The sequence below is a fragment of the Grus americana genome, chromosome 21, assembly GCF_028858705.1.
Source record: "Grus americana isolate bGruAme1 chromosome 21, bGruAme1.mat, whole genome shotgun sequence".
Classification (NCBI taxonomy): domain Eukaryota; kingdom Metazoa; phylum Chordata; class Aves; order Gruiformes; family Gruidae; genus Grus; species Grus americana.
The window spans coordinates 4575480-4595554 of NC_072872.1; the positions used below are offsets into that span (position 1 = coordinate 4575480).

Sequence of the window (20075 nt, forward strand, 5' to 3'; positions counted from 1 at the left end):
GCAGCTGCTGTGTAAGTTTGCATTACTTCTGACTCACTCAGGAGGGCCTATGTGTAATTTTAAACTGTTTCCACACCCAGATTACTTTCCCTTAGAAGTAATAATGAAAATAAAGTGAGGGGAGAGATTGGTAATGACTACAGGAAAACATCACAGTGGAAAAAGTGTGTTTGAACCTGCTGTGATAGAGTCTTCACTAAGCCTTGTGTGTAGTGTATTCCCTTGGTTACTAAGGTTCAGAAAAGCAGATTTATAACTTAGTGTAAGGTCAGACCCAGTTCTGTGAACAAAAACTAATTGTAGAACTGTTCTGGAGCCGCTTCTCCAGGCTGTGCTCAGTGACCGAGTGGCTGGCTTACACCTCCATCCACAGATTCCTTAGCAGGGGTTACGGTTCTCCAGCACACAGTATATCTAAGAGGTTGGGTTAGTTTGTTACGCTGCTGTACTAGTGTATTATTTGAAGCACTGTTATTTCTAAATTCGAAGTTAAGGTTTTTACTATTATTGACTTAATAAAAATGCTCCAAGATAATTTTTAATAGCAGCTGAAGAGTATGCCTGAACAGTTTTTTTTTTGTCTTGATACTGTAGAACTTAAATAATTGCCAGATACTCAGACAACAAAGTATAATCATGCTCTGTGCTACAGAATTTAGATAGCATAGTCTGTTTATTCCATAAGGTAATTATTTTTTATTAAAATAGAGAAGCAAAACTTCAGCTTTTAAATGATACAAGAAAGGATGATAAACTCTACTCTTCCTCTGCTCCTCTGAGCTTTTCTTTCTCTCCAAAACTATTTAATAAATTTTATTAACTTTCACAAAAGTGCAGTGACCTTTTATATAATACATAAAGGAAAAAGAACAAAAAAAGAGAGAGAGGAGAAAGACTTAAGACTTTAGATTTCATCCAGCTTTTATTTAGCCATTGTAGGCTCGATGGCTGTGCATTCTGCATCCTATTTTCATACTGATTGTGCTTATTTATAGGGAAAAAACTGAAAGCACCGACTCTTCTGTCAGGGTGATTCTTTCATCTAGTTGTTAGAATTCTCTTTTTCTACTCATGCAGTAATGTAACAACAGATAATAAGCTAGTAGGGATGTGAACATCAGCCTCTTTGAATGTATTTGAGTTGCATATGTAAGGCCCAATTTAACTGTTCAAATTTTTAAGGATTTCTCTGATGAAGCGTGTGATTCCTCACTCTGCCAGGCTATTAAGTGGTCTGCCTAGTGGTGAAAAATAGGTAGACTGGAAATTAAACTTCTCCTATTATTCCTATTATACCCCATTACCTATTTCAGTTTGTCTTTTTCTGATCTTATATCTTCAGGAAATCCAGGAGCTGGCAGGAGGGGAATGAACCGAGAGGGCGTCCCCGGAAAGAGTCCGGAGGAGATGTATATTCAGCAGAAAGTGAGAGTCCTACTCATGCTGAGGAAGATGGGATCAAATGTAAGATGCACTGTCGTAGCCCATATTTTGTGGCTTTTCAGACAATTTTGTAGTAACTGGGATAGTGCTTACCGAGATGGGCAGGTGATGGTCTGGTTTTATCGCCGAATTGCTTTAGCTGTCATTGATTTAACCGTTATCTGCAGTTAAATACAATTGGGTTTTGCTTAAATATTATGAGGCTTGCGATGCCTGAAACGAAATCTGAGCATCTGATCATTTCTCTATATACAGTAAAATTTTTCATTATTGGAAAACCAGCAAAACAAAGAAACTTTTTTACGGCGAATCTCTCCATGAACGCACGATGTACCAGTTTGCTGCTGTGTCCTTGCTGATGGCATAGTTTGCACAAATAACAGTTGATGAAACTGTTGAAGAGTAGAGACAACTGTGACATTTCTTATTGAGAAGTGGGAGTTAATATCTTCAGTCTTCATTTTCCTTTTTGCTGACTAACTCTTTGTACGTTTCCAGCTGACTGCTAGTGAAGAGGAGTTCTTGCGCACATATGCAGGTGTAGTGAATAGCCAACTTAGCCAGCTTCCTCAACACTCAATTGATCAGGGTGAGTACTGGATTTGTTTGCCTTGTCTTTATTCAATCTGTGAGTACAGTCTCAGAAAATTCCAATTTTAGGTTCTAGTATTTCTGTAATAATATGCCACCTACTTAAACCCATCCCGCAATCTAAGATATGCAAGTCATTGCCTGCTATAATCTTTGGAAGAGAACTGGAGTGTACTGTTCCACAGGTGGTTTTATTTTAACAGGTAAAGTCAGGCTTGGCTATGCCTAAGATTCATTAGGATGAAGAGCATTGAAGGAATTTGTTTCCCATTGCATTTCTTTAATTTGCACAACATAATTAATTCCTGGACAAGAGTAGTAGACATGATATAAGTTTACAAATCTGCTTTGGTTTGTTTATATTGCCATTAAGGGGAAGTATGAAGTATGCTGCTTTTGTGAATTCTTTGTGAAAGTCTTGGTAAACAATTGTGTGGTACGACTCTGAATCTACTAATCTCTTCTGAACCTGAGTGTTTCTTTCTCGGTTTTTTTTTTTCCTCCCTTTCATAGGCCTCATGCCAGATCACATTCATAATGTAGAATTTGGTATTGAAGGAAAATTGTAAGACTCGTATGCCAGAACAAACTGAGTTGAGCAGAAGTTTAATATAGATCTAAGACATTTAGAAAACCATTAGAAACACAACCTGCACAAACTTGCTTTTCAGTTTTAAGCCTGTGTGTTCATTCCTCGCATAGCTGGGGGATTGATGGAGATGGATCTATTTGTATATTTTGGCTCAGAATTCTTAAACTTTTCTGCCAATCTAAAGTGAAAATTTGCCAGTTTCTCATCAGAAACAGAGGTGGAAATATTCACTTAAGAAAGACTGTCTTTAGTGGCAGTTGGCATTTTTCAGCATTATCCCTAGAGTAGTTCGATTTCTCACAGTGAAAATATATGCTGAATTACCTGCACTTTGGCAAAGAAGAGATAATGAAAACAGAAGTCCAGCCAGGGGACACAGATATTTTGTACAGCTGTGCTCCTGCACAGCTTGATCTCAATTTCCTGTCTAAACTGTCTGGTTTTATTGTCTGTAAAATTATATTTTCTCACTTTGCAGAGGGCTTTGAAGACTCAAAAAATTGAATTTTGACATAACTTTTCAATGTAATCGAAAGAGACACCAACAGTTACTTAGTCTGCTTCTAGACTCACTAATCATGCAATACAGGAAACATGAGAGCTTCATACATTGTTCAAAAAGTTGTCTTTGTCCCATATTTGAACAGATGCTAACGGATTTCTCTGTCATGATTTTCGTAAAGTCCTTGAAGATTCTTAAAACTTTGTCCATAGGGAAATGAAGTCCTCCCTGTTGATGCTTGCTTTGATCCAAGACACTGCTGTCTTTCCTGGGAGATTTGACCCCACAATCTACCTTTGATCCTCCCAAATCATAATTAAGCTGGTGATCTGACCGTTATGATTTTTCTTGGTAGGGGCAAAAAGAACAAAGAAGGAAAATAGTTAAATATTTAGAGAAGTGGGAAAGGATGTTGGTTCTTTTCATATTCAGATATGTCACCTCTCCAAATTAAGCAACGAATAGCATAAAGAACAAATGAAAATGAGGAAACCTAGCCAAATATTTTTTCCTTTGGAGAAAGATAGCTGTAGTATGCTGTCTAGACATAAGCAACTACAATTTATTGCTTAGGACTTTCATTTCCTTAGAAATCTATCCAGATTTCTAACAGTCAGTTATGATAATGTTGCTCTTAGGTGTGGTGGCTCGTGCAGCAGCAATCACTGCTGTCTGTCTGGACCTTTTCTATATCCTGGTGTTGGTGAAACAGGAAGGGTCCGCTACGAAAGCGTTGGAAATAGAGAATACAAATTGCATAGGTGTCCAATTTGGCATCTCAAGGGAGATTCCATCTCCACTAGGTGGCATTATCTTGTGCTGCAAAACCCCGTCCCAAGTCCACCCACTGAGGTACTTGAGTGTTTTGTGTTCTTCAAGATTGCTTAAAGGAATCTTCTTCCCTAGTTTTTGCTGTGTTCATTGAATCTCCTCTGGAGGATTTTTTTTTTCCTTTATGCAGTTTGTCTTGCGCAACAGCTAAAAGGTGCGTTATTTAGGGAGTAACTTACAAAGAGTTAGTATGTTAGTGGATTTCACAATCTTTTTTTCCAATAGCAGGACAGATTGTGCTCAGCCTAACTTGTCCCAGACCTATCTTTAGAGTCATTTTCCTCCAGCAGGCACGCAAAAGACAGAAAGCTGATTTCGTACCTCCATTTTGTTCCAAAAAAGGGAATGACATTCTTGGCCTTAGCACTATAAAAGCTTTGTTATAGACCTGTGAAATTTTGTGTGTCACTTAAAAATGCTGTAGTCTGGCTCCAGAATTACAGGAAGGTCATTTTTTTCCCCTTTTTTTTTTTTCCTTGAGAAGAGCATAGAGGATGGATGATCTAGAATTTTGTGAGTGTATCACAGTCTCTATTACAATTTTTATGCTTTTCTTTGTTGTGCATCCATGAAATACTGGTTTAGAACAGCTGGCTGATGGCCTCATAGGTAATTACCTGAGGTAGGACTGCTGAGTTTATCACTGTACAGCGCTCCCTACTATGGTTTCCGATAAAGATCTGTCAGCTTCTTTGTTGAGTCTATTTGTTTGACCACAGGGAGTCACTGCAACCTATGTGTCAAATATATATTTGCAGCAACGTGACAGTGCATTGAAGAAAGAAGTTTATGCTTTTCCCTGCTGAATTCAAGTGCTTGTGCCATAAACCTTCAGTTAGCCACAATTAATAACAATATCTCTGACATTTAAAGTTCCTCCATGATACTCTGCTTACTGTCCTAGGGTTCAGCAATACGAGTTAATTGCTAATTTTGATCCAGAAGAATCTTAGAATGCCTCTGTAACTTTTAAGCAAACTGGAGGTCTAAGACTCCCCTTCAGTTTGTGCTTATTTTTATAGGAATAGGAGAAATTAAACTCTATCTTTTTATTTCCCATCTTGCTTTCAAAAGGAATTCATCAGTTCAGTTGTACAAAATCACTGTGTTTTAGGATTGTTTACAAATCTCCTTTTACATTTGAAACATACATTTGGAACATCTTCACTCTTGAAGCATCTACATTGTATACTGTTGAAGCGAATCTTCTGTTCCTGACAGGAAGCTCAAAGTTATTCTGATTGCATTACTGAATATCTTTGTGTAAATCAGGTAATAATGACACATGTCCAGGGCGCTCTAACGTGCTGTAGCAGATACCAAATTGAAATTAATGCAAATCATTCTAGTATGTGTTCTAAACTCTTTACATTCACAGCCACAACGTATGTTAAAGTAACAGATCTGTGAAAGGGTCTTGAATGACAAGAACGTGTGCTCCAGTCTTAAAATAGTCTTGTCTTTTTTTTGTCTTTTTTTTTTTTTCTATTTTAATTCCAGCTCTATTTACCCTTTCTTTTCAGTGTATTCCGGAATCTCAGGAAGTGCTTAGTCCCTCAGTGTGTTGACTTTGATACGCTTCTCCAGAGGTGCTGTTTCCCTAACACAGGCTGCAGTCCTCCGGGAGCAAGGAACATTTAGGCAATTCAGATGTCTGGATTCTGTTCATAGCTGGGTATTTTGGCCATTTTTATTAGTACATTGACCTGTTCACCCATTCTCTTCAACTGATCCAGACAGTCATCTTGCATTGATGACAGTTATGAGGCTTGTCCGATGTATTAAAAATACTTTATTTCCATTGAAAGATTAACTGCTAGCAGAGGGGGTGAGATCTCAGTAACCCAGGAAAGCCTGAACAACAGTTATAAAACTCTAAGCTGAAGTAATTAATACTTAAATTTAGTATTCATTAAGAGACTAAACATTAATGTCATGCTCACATTTTTTTATAACCATTTTAATTTTTGATCGTTGCTGTAATGTTGTTAACACCTATATGAAAGTGCAAAATATAGAGCATTTTTCTTTACTCAAGGAGCTTTTTAGCTGACATCTGTGAGCTGTTTGTTGTTTTGTTTTTATGGCTCCAAGAATAACTGAGGAACCCAAAGGCATCTCTATTCAACCCGTGTATATGCTGGAGAGTAGATGTAATCATGAGCTGTTTTGAGATACTAACATATTAGTCGTCTTCCCTGCATTGCAGCAAGGACTCACACAGCTCAGACTTATTAGGTTTCTTGAGCACGAAATGATGAAATTAAGGTTTTCTCACATATTTTTAATACAAGCAAAATGCCTCTCAGGAAATTATATGCACAGAAGCGTCTCCTGCATAAAAAAACCCACATTTCCTGTTTCCCGGTTACTTACATTTCTAAATGGTAGGCTAGCACTTGGCTTTCTTAAGTCGCTGCTCTGGCAAATCTGTAAATGGAAGCTGTGCAGCTAGTAAGCATCATATGTGAATTATACTAAGACCTTGGTGATTACAGCTCTGTTGTTCCTATAGCAACAGGAGTGTCGTGCTGGTTCTTGAAGAAAGCTGGTCCCTTGGGGAGGGCAAAGCTGAGCTGCGAACACGTGCCTCGGCTGGGTTAGACGTGTTCTCTGGATGGTAGGGCATTAAAAATGAACCCAGGCTGCTTCTGGAGTTAGGACGGGGACCATGCTCATGAAATATCAGATAGTGGTGGAGAAACGGAGATGGAGATCTTCTCAGTGTAGTTTTATTCTTTTGAACACAATGCTTGTTTTAATGTGCTCCTCTCAGCAGTGCATGTTGTATTTTTAGAATGCCAGCCTAGGATACTAATACTGGGAATTTCAGAGAAAAGTTAATATTTAGAAGATAATTGCTTGAAGGTGATGGAAGAAATGTGTGCATACAAAGGTCTTGAAGGAAGTAAAGAATCTTTTTTTAATTTGGCATCCTTCAGAAATTCATGACAGGCTTAACCTTTTGATCTCTAAGGGCTTCTTGGGTTTAATTCTGCAGCTGACTACAGACAAATCAGGTGTATGTATCTGTTCATCCTTCAAAGAACACTTGGAAAAAGCAGCTGTTAGATGTGTGAGTTAGCATCTTCCTTTGTGTTAAGGTAGTGTGGTTTTAATCCAGCCTGTACCCTGCTGCCTTGATGTCACTGTAGCTGAGTACTCGCTGCGGAAAGCATTAGCTTCAGTCATCTTGGTGAAATTTTCTGAAACTTAGGTGAACTGATTAGCAGTTGCATGTGCTGAGCTCAATGGCTATCTACAGTCTTGACTGCTGTGTGGTAAAGTCATTTGACCTTCAGATCGTCTTGGCTTGCTAAGACTGAAATCCAGGCGGTGTAAAAGAACTACTAAATTCAGCAATCCAAACAACTGCAATTAGAACGTAATCGCAGCAGGATTTTTTTGAAGCTTAGTGGGGTAAGACTGTCACTGTTGCTTCCTAAGATAGGACATAGGCCTACCAGTTAATTATTGTTAATTTCTCAGAAGGATGAGGGTGGGAAATTGTAAGGCAGGAGAAGTGAGAGAAGTATTTGTATGTCTGAAACTTTGTGGCAATTAATGCTTTGCTCATGAAAGAAGATGGGAAATGTTTTGTTGGGTGTATGTAAGTCTCTATTTCAGTGTAGAAATGTGTGCCCAGAAAAGGGACAGCTGTGGAGAGAGAAGTTGTGTGTATAGAATGTGGAAGGTCGGGTATAAGTGTGCCTTTTTCATTGTTCTATATGTTAATTACCGGAAGCGCAAAGCTCAGTGAAGGATGTGCTAAAAGTAAATGTTGTTCACCGTCCTATTGTCTTAGTTGCAAGGTTTTGGCAATGTGCGGCTTAACTTTATAACCTGTGCTCTGCTTTTTATTTTTTTTTTTACTTGATTAGAAAGAAAACATCCGTTGTGGGAGCCAAGTGAGACTGCAGCAGAAGCTCTATTCACTAGTACTTTAATCCCTGCTTTCCTTTCACCACATAGAAACCCCTGCTCTATTCTCTGGGAATGTTTGTATTTGTACATGAGCACAGGCGGCTGTAGAATTGCTTAATGAGCAGACTTGTTAGATTGGTTTCATTTAGCTCTGGATAATTTGGGTTGTAGGACTGGACTTGAACAAAAAGTGCTTTTATGCTGAGACATGTGGATGACCTTTTTCTGGACAAATGTCACCCAGGTTTTTTTGCTACAGAACACCTTCAGAACTGATCACGCTTCGTAAGTGGCTTCTGGCAGGTTGAGGCACTGATGAGATGCATACTGCGCTCTTACCCTTGCCCAAGTTCAGCAGAGAAGTTTTCCATTCTGTTTTCAGATCATTGAAATGCTCAGCTAAAACCAGTAGGACCTACTGCTGTTCGAGAGGTTGTGGCATTGTTATATTAAAATTAACTGCTTGGCTTACGGATGCGAAGTTATCTTCCCTTTTGTAAGTCCCCTGAACAAACTGGTTCTGGGAAATACCATTGCCTTGTATATCGCAGTTAAGAGTTATGGTGCTCACGGAGAACAGAGAGGTGCTGAATAATGAAGTCTCTTTTGTTAGTGAGTATAAAATAAGGCCACGAGGTGTGATGCTCAGAGGGCAGCGATATGTGTCTTGAAAGTGACTGGGCTGACATTGTCTGGGAACCTGTGGGTTTGGTGTGAAGTAGATGGTCCTGTTCATGCTAGCGTCAGATTTGACAGCCTGCAAGAACTTTCTGTGTGGCTGCTGTTTGGACAAAGAACGTCTTCCTCTTTGTAATAACATATCACCTCACTAAGGATAAAATTGGATCTTTAATGTGGGAATAAAAGAAATTGGAATAGGCTTTAGTCTTGTCTGCAAGGTGTTGTTCTGTTGGGTGTTGTGCCCTCAGGTTATCCACCTACTTATTTGTCTACCTGGAAGGTATTATTATCTTTTATTTGATAGATCAAATTGTCTTTTTAAAGGCAATTGCTTGAGGCTCTTGCAAATGCTGGTTTGCATGCAATTCCCGCAAATGAAAACATTGGCCAATGTTACCAAATAACAAAAGGAACTGAGGAGGGAGCAGGAAATAAAACTGTTCAGAATTGTGTATAAAATCCATCCTTTACTAATCTGGTTTTAAACTGTACCATGAGACATAGAAATATATTACTCTAATCTTTTTCTCTTTTTTTTTCCTTCCTTCTATTCTAAAACGAATAGCTAAACCCCTCTTGCCACCCCTGGCCTTCACTGCTATCCTGTTCGTTCCTGCATATTGTTTTTCTGCTCCCTGGTGTTTTGGCGGAACTTTCTAACTTTGTATTGCCATCAGATTTCATTAGTACGTGACTACTTCTCTGTTCCGGGATCACTTATCAAAGTATTAAGTAAAATTGGTGCAAAGGCCAGCTGTTTACAAAGTGCAGTCGTAATCTCCTTTTCAGCCCAATGATTATCCTTTCAAACACAATTCATAATCTTTCCTTAATGAATTGTTTACCCACCTTGGTTCTTGTACTGATTGCCCATCTTTACTTAAAAAGTACCGTATGGGAAACTATGTATTATAAAGTGCTAAAGAACATCAGAGAGGAAGCATGTGTTTTGATGTTATGATAAAAACAAACGTATGCACTTTGTTCACTAATTCGGGTAACTTTTAAACTGTAGTTATCGTAATTACATTGGTGGTGAAACAAGGGTACTGCGCGCTGCCCGTGTGGTTAGCTTTGGCTGTGAAAGACCGAAACCTTGAATTCTAGACCCGCTCTCCATCCACTGTTCTGCTTGTTCTTTTAGGATTCACATAATAATTCAGGAATACTATAGGTATTCAAGCAATTTCCAGACTTTTACACTGTATTCTTGATTGTACTCTTTTTTTCCTCCAAATAGAACACTGTTATAAAATTTGGCTTTTTCTGTTTTCCTATTGTATTGATAAGCCGTATTTCTTGTACTTCCTTCTCTTCTCCTATTCAAAGTCCAGGCAAACAGCCAGTTATCAGAAGTCAGTATTGACAGTGACACTGGTATTGAAGCTCTGCCGGGCAGGCCTAGAAAATGAGAACAGGAGCTAGCTGAGTGTGAACCTGCTCTTCAGCGATAGCTATTTTCATTGTGAAAGCCAAAATGAACTGCAGAATTCCCAGTGTCCTTTGTGCCGAAAGCTATTTCTGCTCATCATGCGTTTGAAACGGCTGTGTGCTCGGCAGAGTAGGCTGTGCATAGGAACACTGCCGAAAGCTGGAATTGTTCAGGACAGGCAGAAATATTGACCTGTGTGTTTATGGGGTTGCATGATTATCTGGAATGAAATTTCCTTTTCTGCGTGAAACTTGTAAGAATTTTTTTCATATTTAGACTAGGAAGGGGAGACCCCAAGAAAACAATCAACATCTGTTAAGTAATCTAGCTCATCTCGTGTGCTAATGTGACATCATCTGTGATGTTGCGGTTGCTAGGCTACTCCAGCTGCTCTGGACTTGCATAGCAAAGCCTCCTCGATTTCATGGGGGATGGATGTAAAATACTGTGGCATAGGTAGTGCATTATGTCCCCTTGATTTCTTAATGCTTCTAAGTATCATAACTCCCTCTTGCTTTCAGCATAGACTTGTTTTTCAGAATCCTTGCAAATAAAATCCTTCTTTTTGTAGACACTAGTAATTCTTACGCATTTAAAAAAGAAAAATCAACGTGGCAACTTGTTAATTCAGAGCTGAATCCTAGTGCTATATATCATTTATGTTTTGATCAAGGAAAAAACCAGTTTGTGGAGGAGATGAAAAGGGAGATGACTGCAGGGCTTCTGAGTGTTAGCAAGAGGGAGCATCAGAGCAGTTTTTGATGTAGTTATATAAGATAGGGGTCCTACATATAAAAAACAAACTACTGCTTGGTCCTTAATATTTCCTCCTTTGAGTACGTATAACAAATAAATTATGAAGTGTATAAAAATAAATGTAGTTGCATTTCATAAACTTGATTTAGTTTTTAAAGAAGGGGAATTTACAACCTTCTACCCCTTTTTTTGGCCACTTTTCCTTCTATATTGTAATTAAAGAGCAAATTAGATAACTGAAAAAAGGAATTCATATAACAGATGAGGAATTTTTATTAGTCCTCTTTCTTCTACCTTGTGTGCAGGTATATAGGCAGAATTAGCCTGGGGCACAAAGCTGAAATCTGCTTCTTGATATGCTTCAGGTAGAAGTGGAGAATTTTTTACATGCTGATGCTCCATCCAAGTTCAATTTGAACTTTCCAAACCCCAGTAGGAGAATTCTGTAGACCTGATCAGTCACCTGAATGGAACAGGCAGTCAGTGTTGCTCTTGGCATTTCCTACTTTGTCTAATCCTTTAAGAGAGCTTTGAAGAAAAACTTATTAAGCAAAATTATCCCAAGCAGACCAAATTAATTAATGAAGGCTGAAATGGTAATTGTGAGTCATCTGTTGCACTTAAGCACTTGGGATCATTTGAATGGAAGAAATAATTTTTAGAAATTTTACAGACAGTGACTAGAGGAGGATTTATCATATTTTCTAATCAGAGGAATGCTGTTAGAGGATCTACAGATGAAAGAAAGCATTTAGTTTTATGTGACTTTCTCAGGGATCAAACTTTTACCAGAAATTAAAAATAGTGCACTCAGCCCTTCAGGGTGGTTTTCCAGTTCTTGTCTAGACTAGAGATCTTGATTTAAACCACTGCTTTGACACTACTGTATGATATATCTTTATTTCCATATTGTCCTGAAGACATTTCTCTTTAAGTGCCTGTTAGGCTATGCTCTATAGTTAGGAAGTCCAGAGAACTGATTTTTCTTTTATATATATCTCAGGGTATTTTTTTTTTAAGAATGAGAGCTTAGCGTGGAACATTCTTTACAAGCCTTTATCAGCCATGATTCTCAAGCCATTCAGGTCTTTCTACTATAAATGCCCACTCAAAAGACCACACAAGTTTGTAAAGATGATTATAGGAAGGTAATAACATCTTTCTGTGCTTAGGGGACATGGGTTTTGATGGTAATTATACACAGTTGATAGCCTCAATTGGAGAAAAAAAAAAAATCCAATAACTGAGAAAGTCCACACAGTGAATTCTTCTGGAAAAGATTTCTTCAGGCTAGGGATAAAAGCATTACTTAGCAAAGCTGTATCTGTTTCCAGGGCAAATGGAAGCCTTCAGTTTGAAAGAAAATGCTGCACTTCCATTAGAGAATGGAACAGTTTTCAAGACATGTTAGTTTATAAAGGGTGTTTAAGTGATTTTTCGGGGGGGGGGGGGGGGAGCAAAAACCTTTCAGTGGCCTATTAAAACAATTTTTATTCTTAAAAGCAGAGATGTATATCTAGATGTAAAGATAAAGTAAATATCTAAATGTCACTTTAAAAGGAGAGTGTGATGCATAGGGTGGTACGTGTTTTATTGAACAGTTGAGTTCCTCATACTTCAGAGAAGCTCAATAAGTCTCTTATGCAGTGCCAGAGCTTACAGAGCAATGAAAGCAGGAAAAGAATATTATCTCTACATGCCTGTGGTAACAATCCTATGAATTATTTTTTTTAAGTCTTGCTTCTTAGAAATATGTGAAAGCTAGGAATTCTTGGATTTCTTTAAAAACAAACTGATTTCCTTAGGCTTGCAAAGGAACATTTTAAATCTCTGTTGAAATGTTTAGACCACTTCAGTTTCCAGTTCCAGAAAAATAAGAAAACATAGCTTTCTCTTCTTTTTCTCTTCTTTCTGTCCTCTTTCTTCCTTTCCTATCGCTTCTACGGATGTTTAGAATGACAGTTTGGGTACTGCATCTATCCACCGTTCTTTAAAGGAAGTAATTATGGCACACGCTTTCCTGTATTCCTTGTTATTACAGGTGCTGAGGATGTTGTGATGGCATTTTCCAGATCAGAGACAGAAGACAGAAGACAGTAACTACAGGACACCTGAACAACACAGAACTGGAGAGGACAGTGAGATTCCTGAAAATAGAGGAGGATGGCTGAGCGTTAATAAGTTCCTTTGCCCACCCTAATTGTTCCTTGGTATACCTTCTCCTTTGTAATTTTGTTTCCCTTTGCCCAACCCTCAGAATGCATCTCACAGCCATCTATTCCTGTAAGTTTTGGCTACTCAGCTGGGCTGTGTTAATTAAGGACAAACTTAAAGGTGTATTTTGAATTGGCTCAAAGGGACAGGCTGGGATTGGCTAAAGGAAGACAATTTTTCAAACTTGACCAATGAAAACCTTTTATCTTGCATTTTTATTTTATATTTTAAAGAAAGTCTCTTGACATCCTACTTCTAAAGAAGCTTTTCATGCTGTGGTGCTTATTTAGGTCAAACTTGTGAATTTGAAGAGGGTTTGATTTGGCTGCATAGAACTGGAAGCAACTTGTGATTGGTTGACAATGCAAATGCTTTCTCTTCAGTTGGCTTGCAGGTATTTTGCTGACTTTGACATTTTAATTGCAGAAAGCTGATGTTTTGGTGCATTGGTTATTTCTTTATACTTACTGACTTGGGGGAAAAGACAAATGTGCTTTGCAATATTTATTACATCTATACACATATAAATGCTTGCTTTTTCAGGTTTGTTTTGTTTTTTCAATTGGCTTTGAAACCATGTTTTTGATTTCATATTGGCTGCAGTGTTTCTGATGCAATCAGTTTTTCCAAACTCATCTGCTCTGTGGCCTCAAGCTCTTTTGGGAGCATGTGTCGAAAGCATATTTAGTTCAATAAGTCTACCTGTGTAAGCTGGAACGTGGAGATCACCAGCTGTTCTGTGCTACTGTGTGGGCTGTACTACAAACTCCTGGTAGATCTGGCTGTTCAGGTGGCTTCTCTCTTTGCTTCTGACAGAGGAGCTGTAGATATTTTGCAGGAATTGCAAGAACAAGATCTATGGCTGTGACATGAATTTGCCAAATTTGTATAGAGGATATGTGAACTTGTTGAAAATACTACATATAGTTCCACTTTAACCCTTTAATTGCTGCACAAGACTAGGTCTCACATAAGGAAAAATTCATGATCATTAACTTAAATCCAACTTGCACTGGGCTTTAATAAACTAAGTTTCTAGTCACTTGAAAAATTGTATGTGGTTTGGCTCCTTGCAACTGTTCGGTGGTATGGAAATTACCTGGATCCTCAGATAATACCGTTTTCTTCAGGCACTGTTCCAAGAGGCAGTAGCGCTGCACTAAGCTGTCCAATAGCGAGTGTACAGGTGACGCTCAGGTTTACTCTGTTAGTAGTTGCAGGGCCTTAAAACACACACGCATTTACAAACTGAAGGACCTGCAGTGAAATTCCCGAAGTGCACTGACTGTTCAGGAATCTGCACATAAAATTTCTAGCACTGCTGCCTAAAACCTAGCACTTCACTTTCGTCTGTGCAGGTCATTTTTACAATACTTCGAGATATTTCCTGTGGGTTGCACTGACTTTAAGATGTTTCAAAATCTATTAAAGCAGAACTCCATTCACCTGTTCCTGGTTCCTTTCATATGGTTATTAATTATTTGAAGTAACAATTCCAGAATCTGACTGTGACAACATGACCATTTTCATGGCAAGAAATAATGATGACAGGATGCTGTTACGGTTTCAAAATGGGGAAAAAGCTGGAGAGAAGCTATGGAGTGCATGCAAAAGGAAGAACAGACTTGTGAGCAGAAGGAGGGAAATTATCTTGAGCAAATAAATACTGTATAATGAGAACAACTGTACATCTGTTTATGAAAAAGGTCCTTTTGATTCACTTGCAGCTTTGTAAAGTTCAATGTGAAAGTAAATCGTTTACCCCTGTTTGTTGGGGCCAGATAAGAAATCTCTTTATTAAAATAAACCAGGAATAAGCCCAAAAGATTCTTTAAATTTCGATATGGTTGCCTAAGAGGCACTTTAACTTTGGTACAAAGAGGGGGCAGCCCTTAAAGGGTTAATTTAAGGGGATACGTGTGTTTCCAGCTGCTGGCTGGAATGAACGGGCATGATTGTGGTGGCCTGTCACTGTCAAGCTAACGTGCATCCTCCATGTGTATCTATGGCATTTCTGAGCTGTTAAATCTTTTCAAGGAGAAAAGTGAAGTATTTATGTGGTTTAATCTTTTCACTAAAAATGTAACTGTTGGCGGGGGGGGGGGGGAAATACAGTTTTTAATAGCTACGCTTGTTTTGTATTGATTTATTATACTGTTAAACCACCAAATGGAAAATTCTTGCTTCACCTTGGTGGAAGACTTCCGTGTAGACTCCAAACTTGGAATCTTGAGTAATATGTTGAGAAGGGTATATTGAGAAAAGGCAATGTGTTGTATAACAACATGATTTGGGATTCAGAAACTGGAGGAGATGATGCCTCTTGAGAGTATTTGTGCTTGCTTTGTTACCTGTGTGCTCTCCCCCTCCCCACTGGTGATTTCTTAACTTTAAACGAGGGCTGGAAGATTTATAATAAAGAATTCATATATAAATCGGAGAGAAAGTAGTGGGAAAGGGCTTTCCAATATTCCCCTTGAATTATATTTCTAAGTATCTTCTTGCTATGAAAATTAAATCCCTATTGCCACTGCGGAGCCTGGATTAATTGGGAGGTAGAGAAACCTGCAGAGTATGTCAGCATGGTTGACTTGTTTATTGTACATACAAATTTCTATAGCTTTACCTTTGTGCTCTTGCCTTCTCAAGCAAACCATTATTGATAGAAATAAGAAATGCAATGTTTTCGAGCTCAGAGGTGAGTAGAGATCTGAATTGAAATATGTTTGTAAATAGAAAAGGCCGTATAGTTCAACTACCAAATAGTGCTTAAGGCATTCAGTAAGGGAGCATAAGAGCTTTAGAAGCATCTTCCAAGAGGGCACACATCCTTTGGGTGGTCTTTTTGGGAGTCACGGTCCTTTAGATATTCAAAATGTGCTGGTTTACTACTTCTCTGACCAAGCTTATCATCTACCTCTTCTAACGCACCCTGTTTTCCAGAGCTTGAGGAAAAGATTTAGAGCTGAATCAGATACTCCTCTCCTCTCTCTAGATGGATGGCAATTGCTATAATTTTCGTAGGTCATTGTGTCTGTGAGCATTGCATTTCATTGTAAATGAAAATGAGACCCCACCATTCGCATAGGCCTTTAGATTGATTCTCCCAGGTCCTAAAATAAACCCTGGAGTAACAGAACATGTGAGCTGGTGGCACAGCAACACTTTTTAAGAAGCTATTGCCTGAAAGAAGCTGGACCACTAATAAAATAAAATAAGCTCTTCAGATTTGTTGTTCCTATTCCTATCTAAGGTAAGTAGTTACTATAAGTTGTTTCCTTCTCTTGGCTGTTCAGTGGTTTGTGTGAAAATTTCTACTGCTTTACTATTAAATCTGTTTCAGTTCCATATGGTCTCTATTTCTAATTCACCAGCAGCCTAAATAGTTCTGGTGAAGGCTAAAGATTAAATGGCCCATGAAATACAAAGACCCCTGTCACCTATAGAAGAGATCATCCTAATTAAGACTTCAGAGTCGTTGGTGGGATAAATTTCTATAGCTATTGAGAATCTGTTGCAAGAACAGAGCAGTGCCCTGTCTAAAGTTAGCAGTGTTTTATAATGCAAGAGGAAAAAATAATAAAGGCCAAAAGTTGAAAGCTTTGAATTAAATATATAATGTGTGTTAGAAATTATGTTATGAAAGACATACTGAGTGGCTGGGCAGTGAGGGGAATGTATGATTTGGATTACTTTAAGATCAGTCCTTCAGCTTTCTTTTTGGTCTCTTGCCTCCTAAAGGAATGTGTGACAGCTGACAGCAAAAAAGGCTCCGAGGTATTGGGACCAGCAGAAACCAACAGTGCAGTAGGAACAATTTCTGGAGGTTTAAGAAATTTTCAGTTGTACTCAGTCTCCACAAAGGAAAGAGTCCTTAGTGAGTAAGCATCTCTTCCTCGCTGTTATTCGTCAGTAACAAAGTGTTCCAAAGCATAGTTCTTAATAAAGAGCTCTGAAGAGACTTTGTTAAAACTGCAGAATAGTTGTTTTAGGTGTAAGAGTAACAGGAGAGCTGAAGTGTTGCACAGGTGTTGCCTTAGTGGGATATTTGCTGAATGCAGTTGATTTTTAAATTGAGTGACAGCAATATGGTATACATTTAGCCTCAGCGTCAACCTATTCAACACTCAAATGAAACCAGACCTATTCATTACTCGGTGCTGCAGTCAGAGGTGTGTGTTGTAAGCAAATCCTTCCCTGTTCACAGCGTGAACAGAAAATAAAATTTTATTTTTAATTTTTTTAGGTGAAATGTTTTCATTTGGTTTATTTCACCTTCTGCCGCAGAGTAGTGTTAAGGATCCTGTCAGTTAGGCCCGGATGAATTATTTCAGTAAACTTAGGCATTATGAATGGCCTCGCACAAAACTAGCCTTTAAAGGTGTTAAAATGTGTTGAATGTTGGTAATCACGAGCCAGCCATAGTGCTGATGGGTGTTTGCTGGACAGACTTTTTTTCTTGCAGCCTCAGGTGTGGCATGATCAGTTGGCTGTAGTGCTTGCATCCTGCAAATCTTGTATCCTGTGTATCCGTGACTTCTTCAGAGCTGCTGTAAATAGGGCACTGGATTGTTCTGGTGGTTCTTCCACCTGTAAGTACAGCAAGTCTGTACAGACACTTTGCACTACAGTTTCCCTTAAACCTCCTCGTTACTGATACTTTTCACAGCTTTACAAATGTAAAAGTGCTGTATAACAAGGAGGAGCCTTGTTACTAGTTACCAAGGTAAGAGAGGAGCTTGGATCTATTCCCTGTCAGGCTAGCAGGTTCCCATACAAAGACAGAAAAGAAATCACCTACTGTCTTCTGAGCTCTGCTTTCATTTTCTTTGCAGCTGATTTGCCCTGAGCAGAATTCCTGCAGTATGTTATCAACAATCTGGCTAGTTTCCTTTGTAGCCTGAAGCGCTTCAATTTTGGGGATTGTTTATTTTGGAAAAGAGAAATATTTTTTTCGAAGCTTTATATCCTGGCCTGCTTTCAAGCTGCCTCATGTATCAGCATGAAATGGTTATATGCACAGAGCTTTTTGCTCTCTTGACATTTTCCAGGTTAACTCTCCTTGTTACTAAATGCTAATCTGTGATCAGAGGCCTGTGAAACTCATATAATGAACTTTCAGCCTTTATTTAACAATTACAATAGTAACTCCAACCCAGATGTGGACAGATGCATCTATACTTTTCTTTAGTGTTTCACCTTAGATGATGATTGCTGCCCTTTCCCGATGCAGTTACAAATACAGCAATCCCTGCACGGTCCGGAGATGATCCTGTCTGCACCCTTGGCAGGAGCAGCTGGAGACCCTTAATGCATAGCAAGCACGCTCTCCCCATGTGTTGTGCATGTCGTTGCTGCACAGCACCTGAGCTCTTTGGACACAGACACCCCCCTCGCCCCCCCCCACCCCGAGAAAAAGGCCCTTTACCCACTCTGTAACACAGGTGATTAATAACTGGGTTTTTTCCCAAGTTTGTAAAATATTTCTGATCAGCCTTGTTACTTTAAGTTGGTTGAGCTGAATCCTAAGGTTACATCTGTGTTCTGGGTTGAGACTCTCAGAGTATTAGGGACCCATTTAGTTACATTGGTGTTTGAATAGGTATTTAGTAGTGTTCTTGGCTTAACTGTTAGGGTCTTAGCTCCAAGCAAAGAGTTAGTTCCCTGTGTTTTAATTAACACTGCACACCACTTTTGTATAGCTAATTTCAAATTTTGGATGACACTAATCATAATTAAGTTATTCAAGCATGCAGAGTTTGCTTTTTACACCATAGTCCACATGTGGTTACATAAAACACATTCCTGTTTTGCAGTGAGGTGTATGTAACTTTACTGCTCTTCTCAGATAAAGCCTACGGCTGTCACTTAGTACTCTCCTGATGCTTGCAATATTCCAACTGATGTAAGAAACAAGGAATGATTTTTCTGAAAATATCTTTCCCCAAATGAGGGGAATTCTGTGAGATGAGCGTGGATAATGTAAGTTCAGATCAAGGCTTGATGTAGAGATATGCCAGAATAAGAATGTGGCTCCAGAACCTTGCTCTGTAGCTGTTCTACCTGTGGGATTTTGCTTTAAGCTGCCACAAGACCTCAAAAGTTGCTTTTGTTTCCTGCTCTTAGTCTGTTCCTTCAGAGAAGCTAAGTGCATAGTTGTGGTCCAAGACTTCAGAGCAACTTGTGATTGGAACTGAAACACAGCTTAATCAGGTCTAGTTTGCAAATGGGAGCCCTGTTTTCAGCTACAGTAGCAAAGGTGTATGGCATTGGAATTAGTCGTTGTAGGGTAAGACTAGGATGGTCTTGCTGCTTCCTCACTGATGCTTTTGGGGTTTGGTTTTGGTTTTTTTAACTGTGTGAAGGGATGGAAGGTTTCCATGATTTCAGAGGAAGGATGCTGCTTCAGAAGAGAACAGCTTTGGATGCTATTTATTATGTACATACGTTTATCCCATGAGGTGGGAGAATGCATGAAGTTACTTGATCATGGCATGATATAGAAGCTCATGTTGCTGCTGACTATACACTGTAATCCATTTTCAGCTTTACTTGTGACCTCCTAATCAGAGGGCACAGTGTAAATTGCATTGAACGTGATTGGAATGGACAGTAGTAGCCAAGCATTTTCCTTCAGTCTTTTGTCATGTATCTCAAGTGCCTGGAGCAGACAGACATTAACTATGTGTCGCCTGATCGATGTCTGCAGTTAATGCCTGAACTGTGTGCCAGATGCCTGGTCACAGCTAGGCATGGAGTTTTGTCCTGCAAGTAGAACAGTTCACAATGTAGCCTGTACTCTATTTCATGGTTTATTTTTTTAATGGCTAGATTCTGCTGAATCTCTGGGGTGTGTGAGGAGGAAGATACGGGGATAAGGGCAGGTCAGGGATGTAGGTGGAAGCATAAGAGGAGGATTCTGCCTCGCTGTTGTATTCTCATAAGCTTCTTTGAGCCTGGAGATGGTAATTAAACTAGACAGAATCTTAAGCTTTTCACTTGCCTCGCCAGCAGCACCAGACTTCACAGTCTCCCTCTAAAAGGAATTGTGCTGCATGCTGGTTTTGTAGTGTGCTTAGCTGCTTGTACCATATGGGCATACAGTAGAG

General features: G+C 39.0%; 1 protein-coding gene across 3 annotated transcripts in view; it reads left to right on the forward strand.

Moving 5' to 3' along the window:
- The window catches only part of CTNNBIP1 (catenin beta interacting protein 1), a 32841-nt gene extending 17747 nt beyond the window's left edge, over positions 1 to 15094 (forward strand). For all 3 annotated transcript variants that reach the window (XM_054849839.1, XM_054849838.1, XM_054849840.1), the window contains 3 exons: positions 1343 to 1464; positions 1942 to 2032; positions 12794 to 15094. In XM_054849839.1, coding sequence (XP_054705814.1) covers positions 1369 to 1464; positions 1942 to 2032; positions 12794 to 12852 — 246 coding nt within the window. In that variant the 5' untranslated portion in view covers positions 1343 to 1368 and the 3' untranslated portion in view covers positions 12853 to 15094. The remainder of the gene's footprint in view (positions 1 to 1342; positions 1465 to 1941; positions 2033 to 12793) is intronic.
- The last annotated feature ends 4981 nt before the right edge of the window (positions 15095 to 20075 follow it).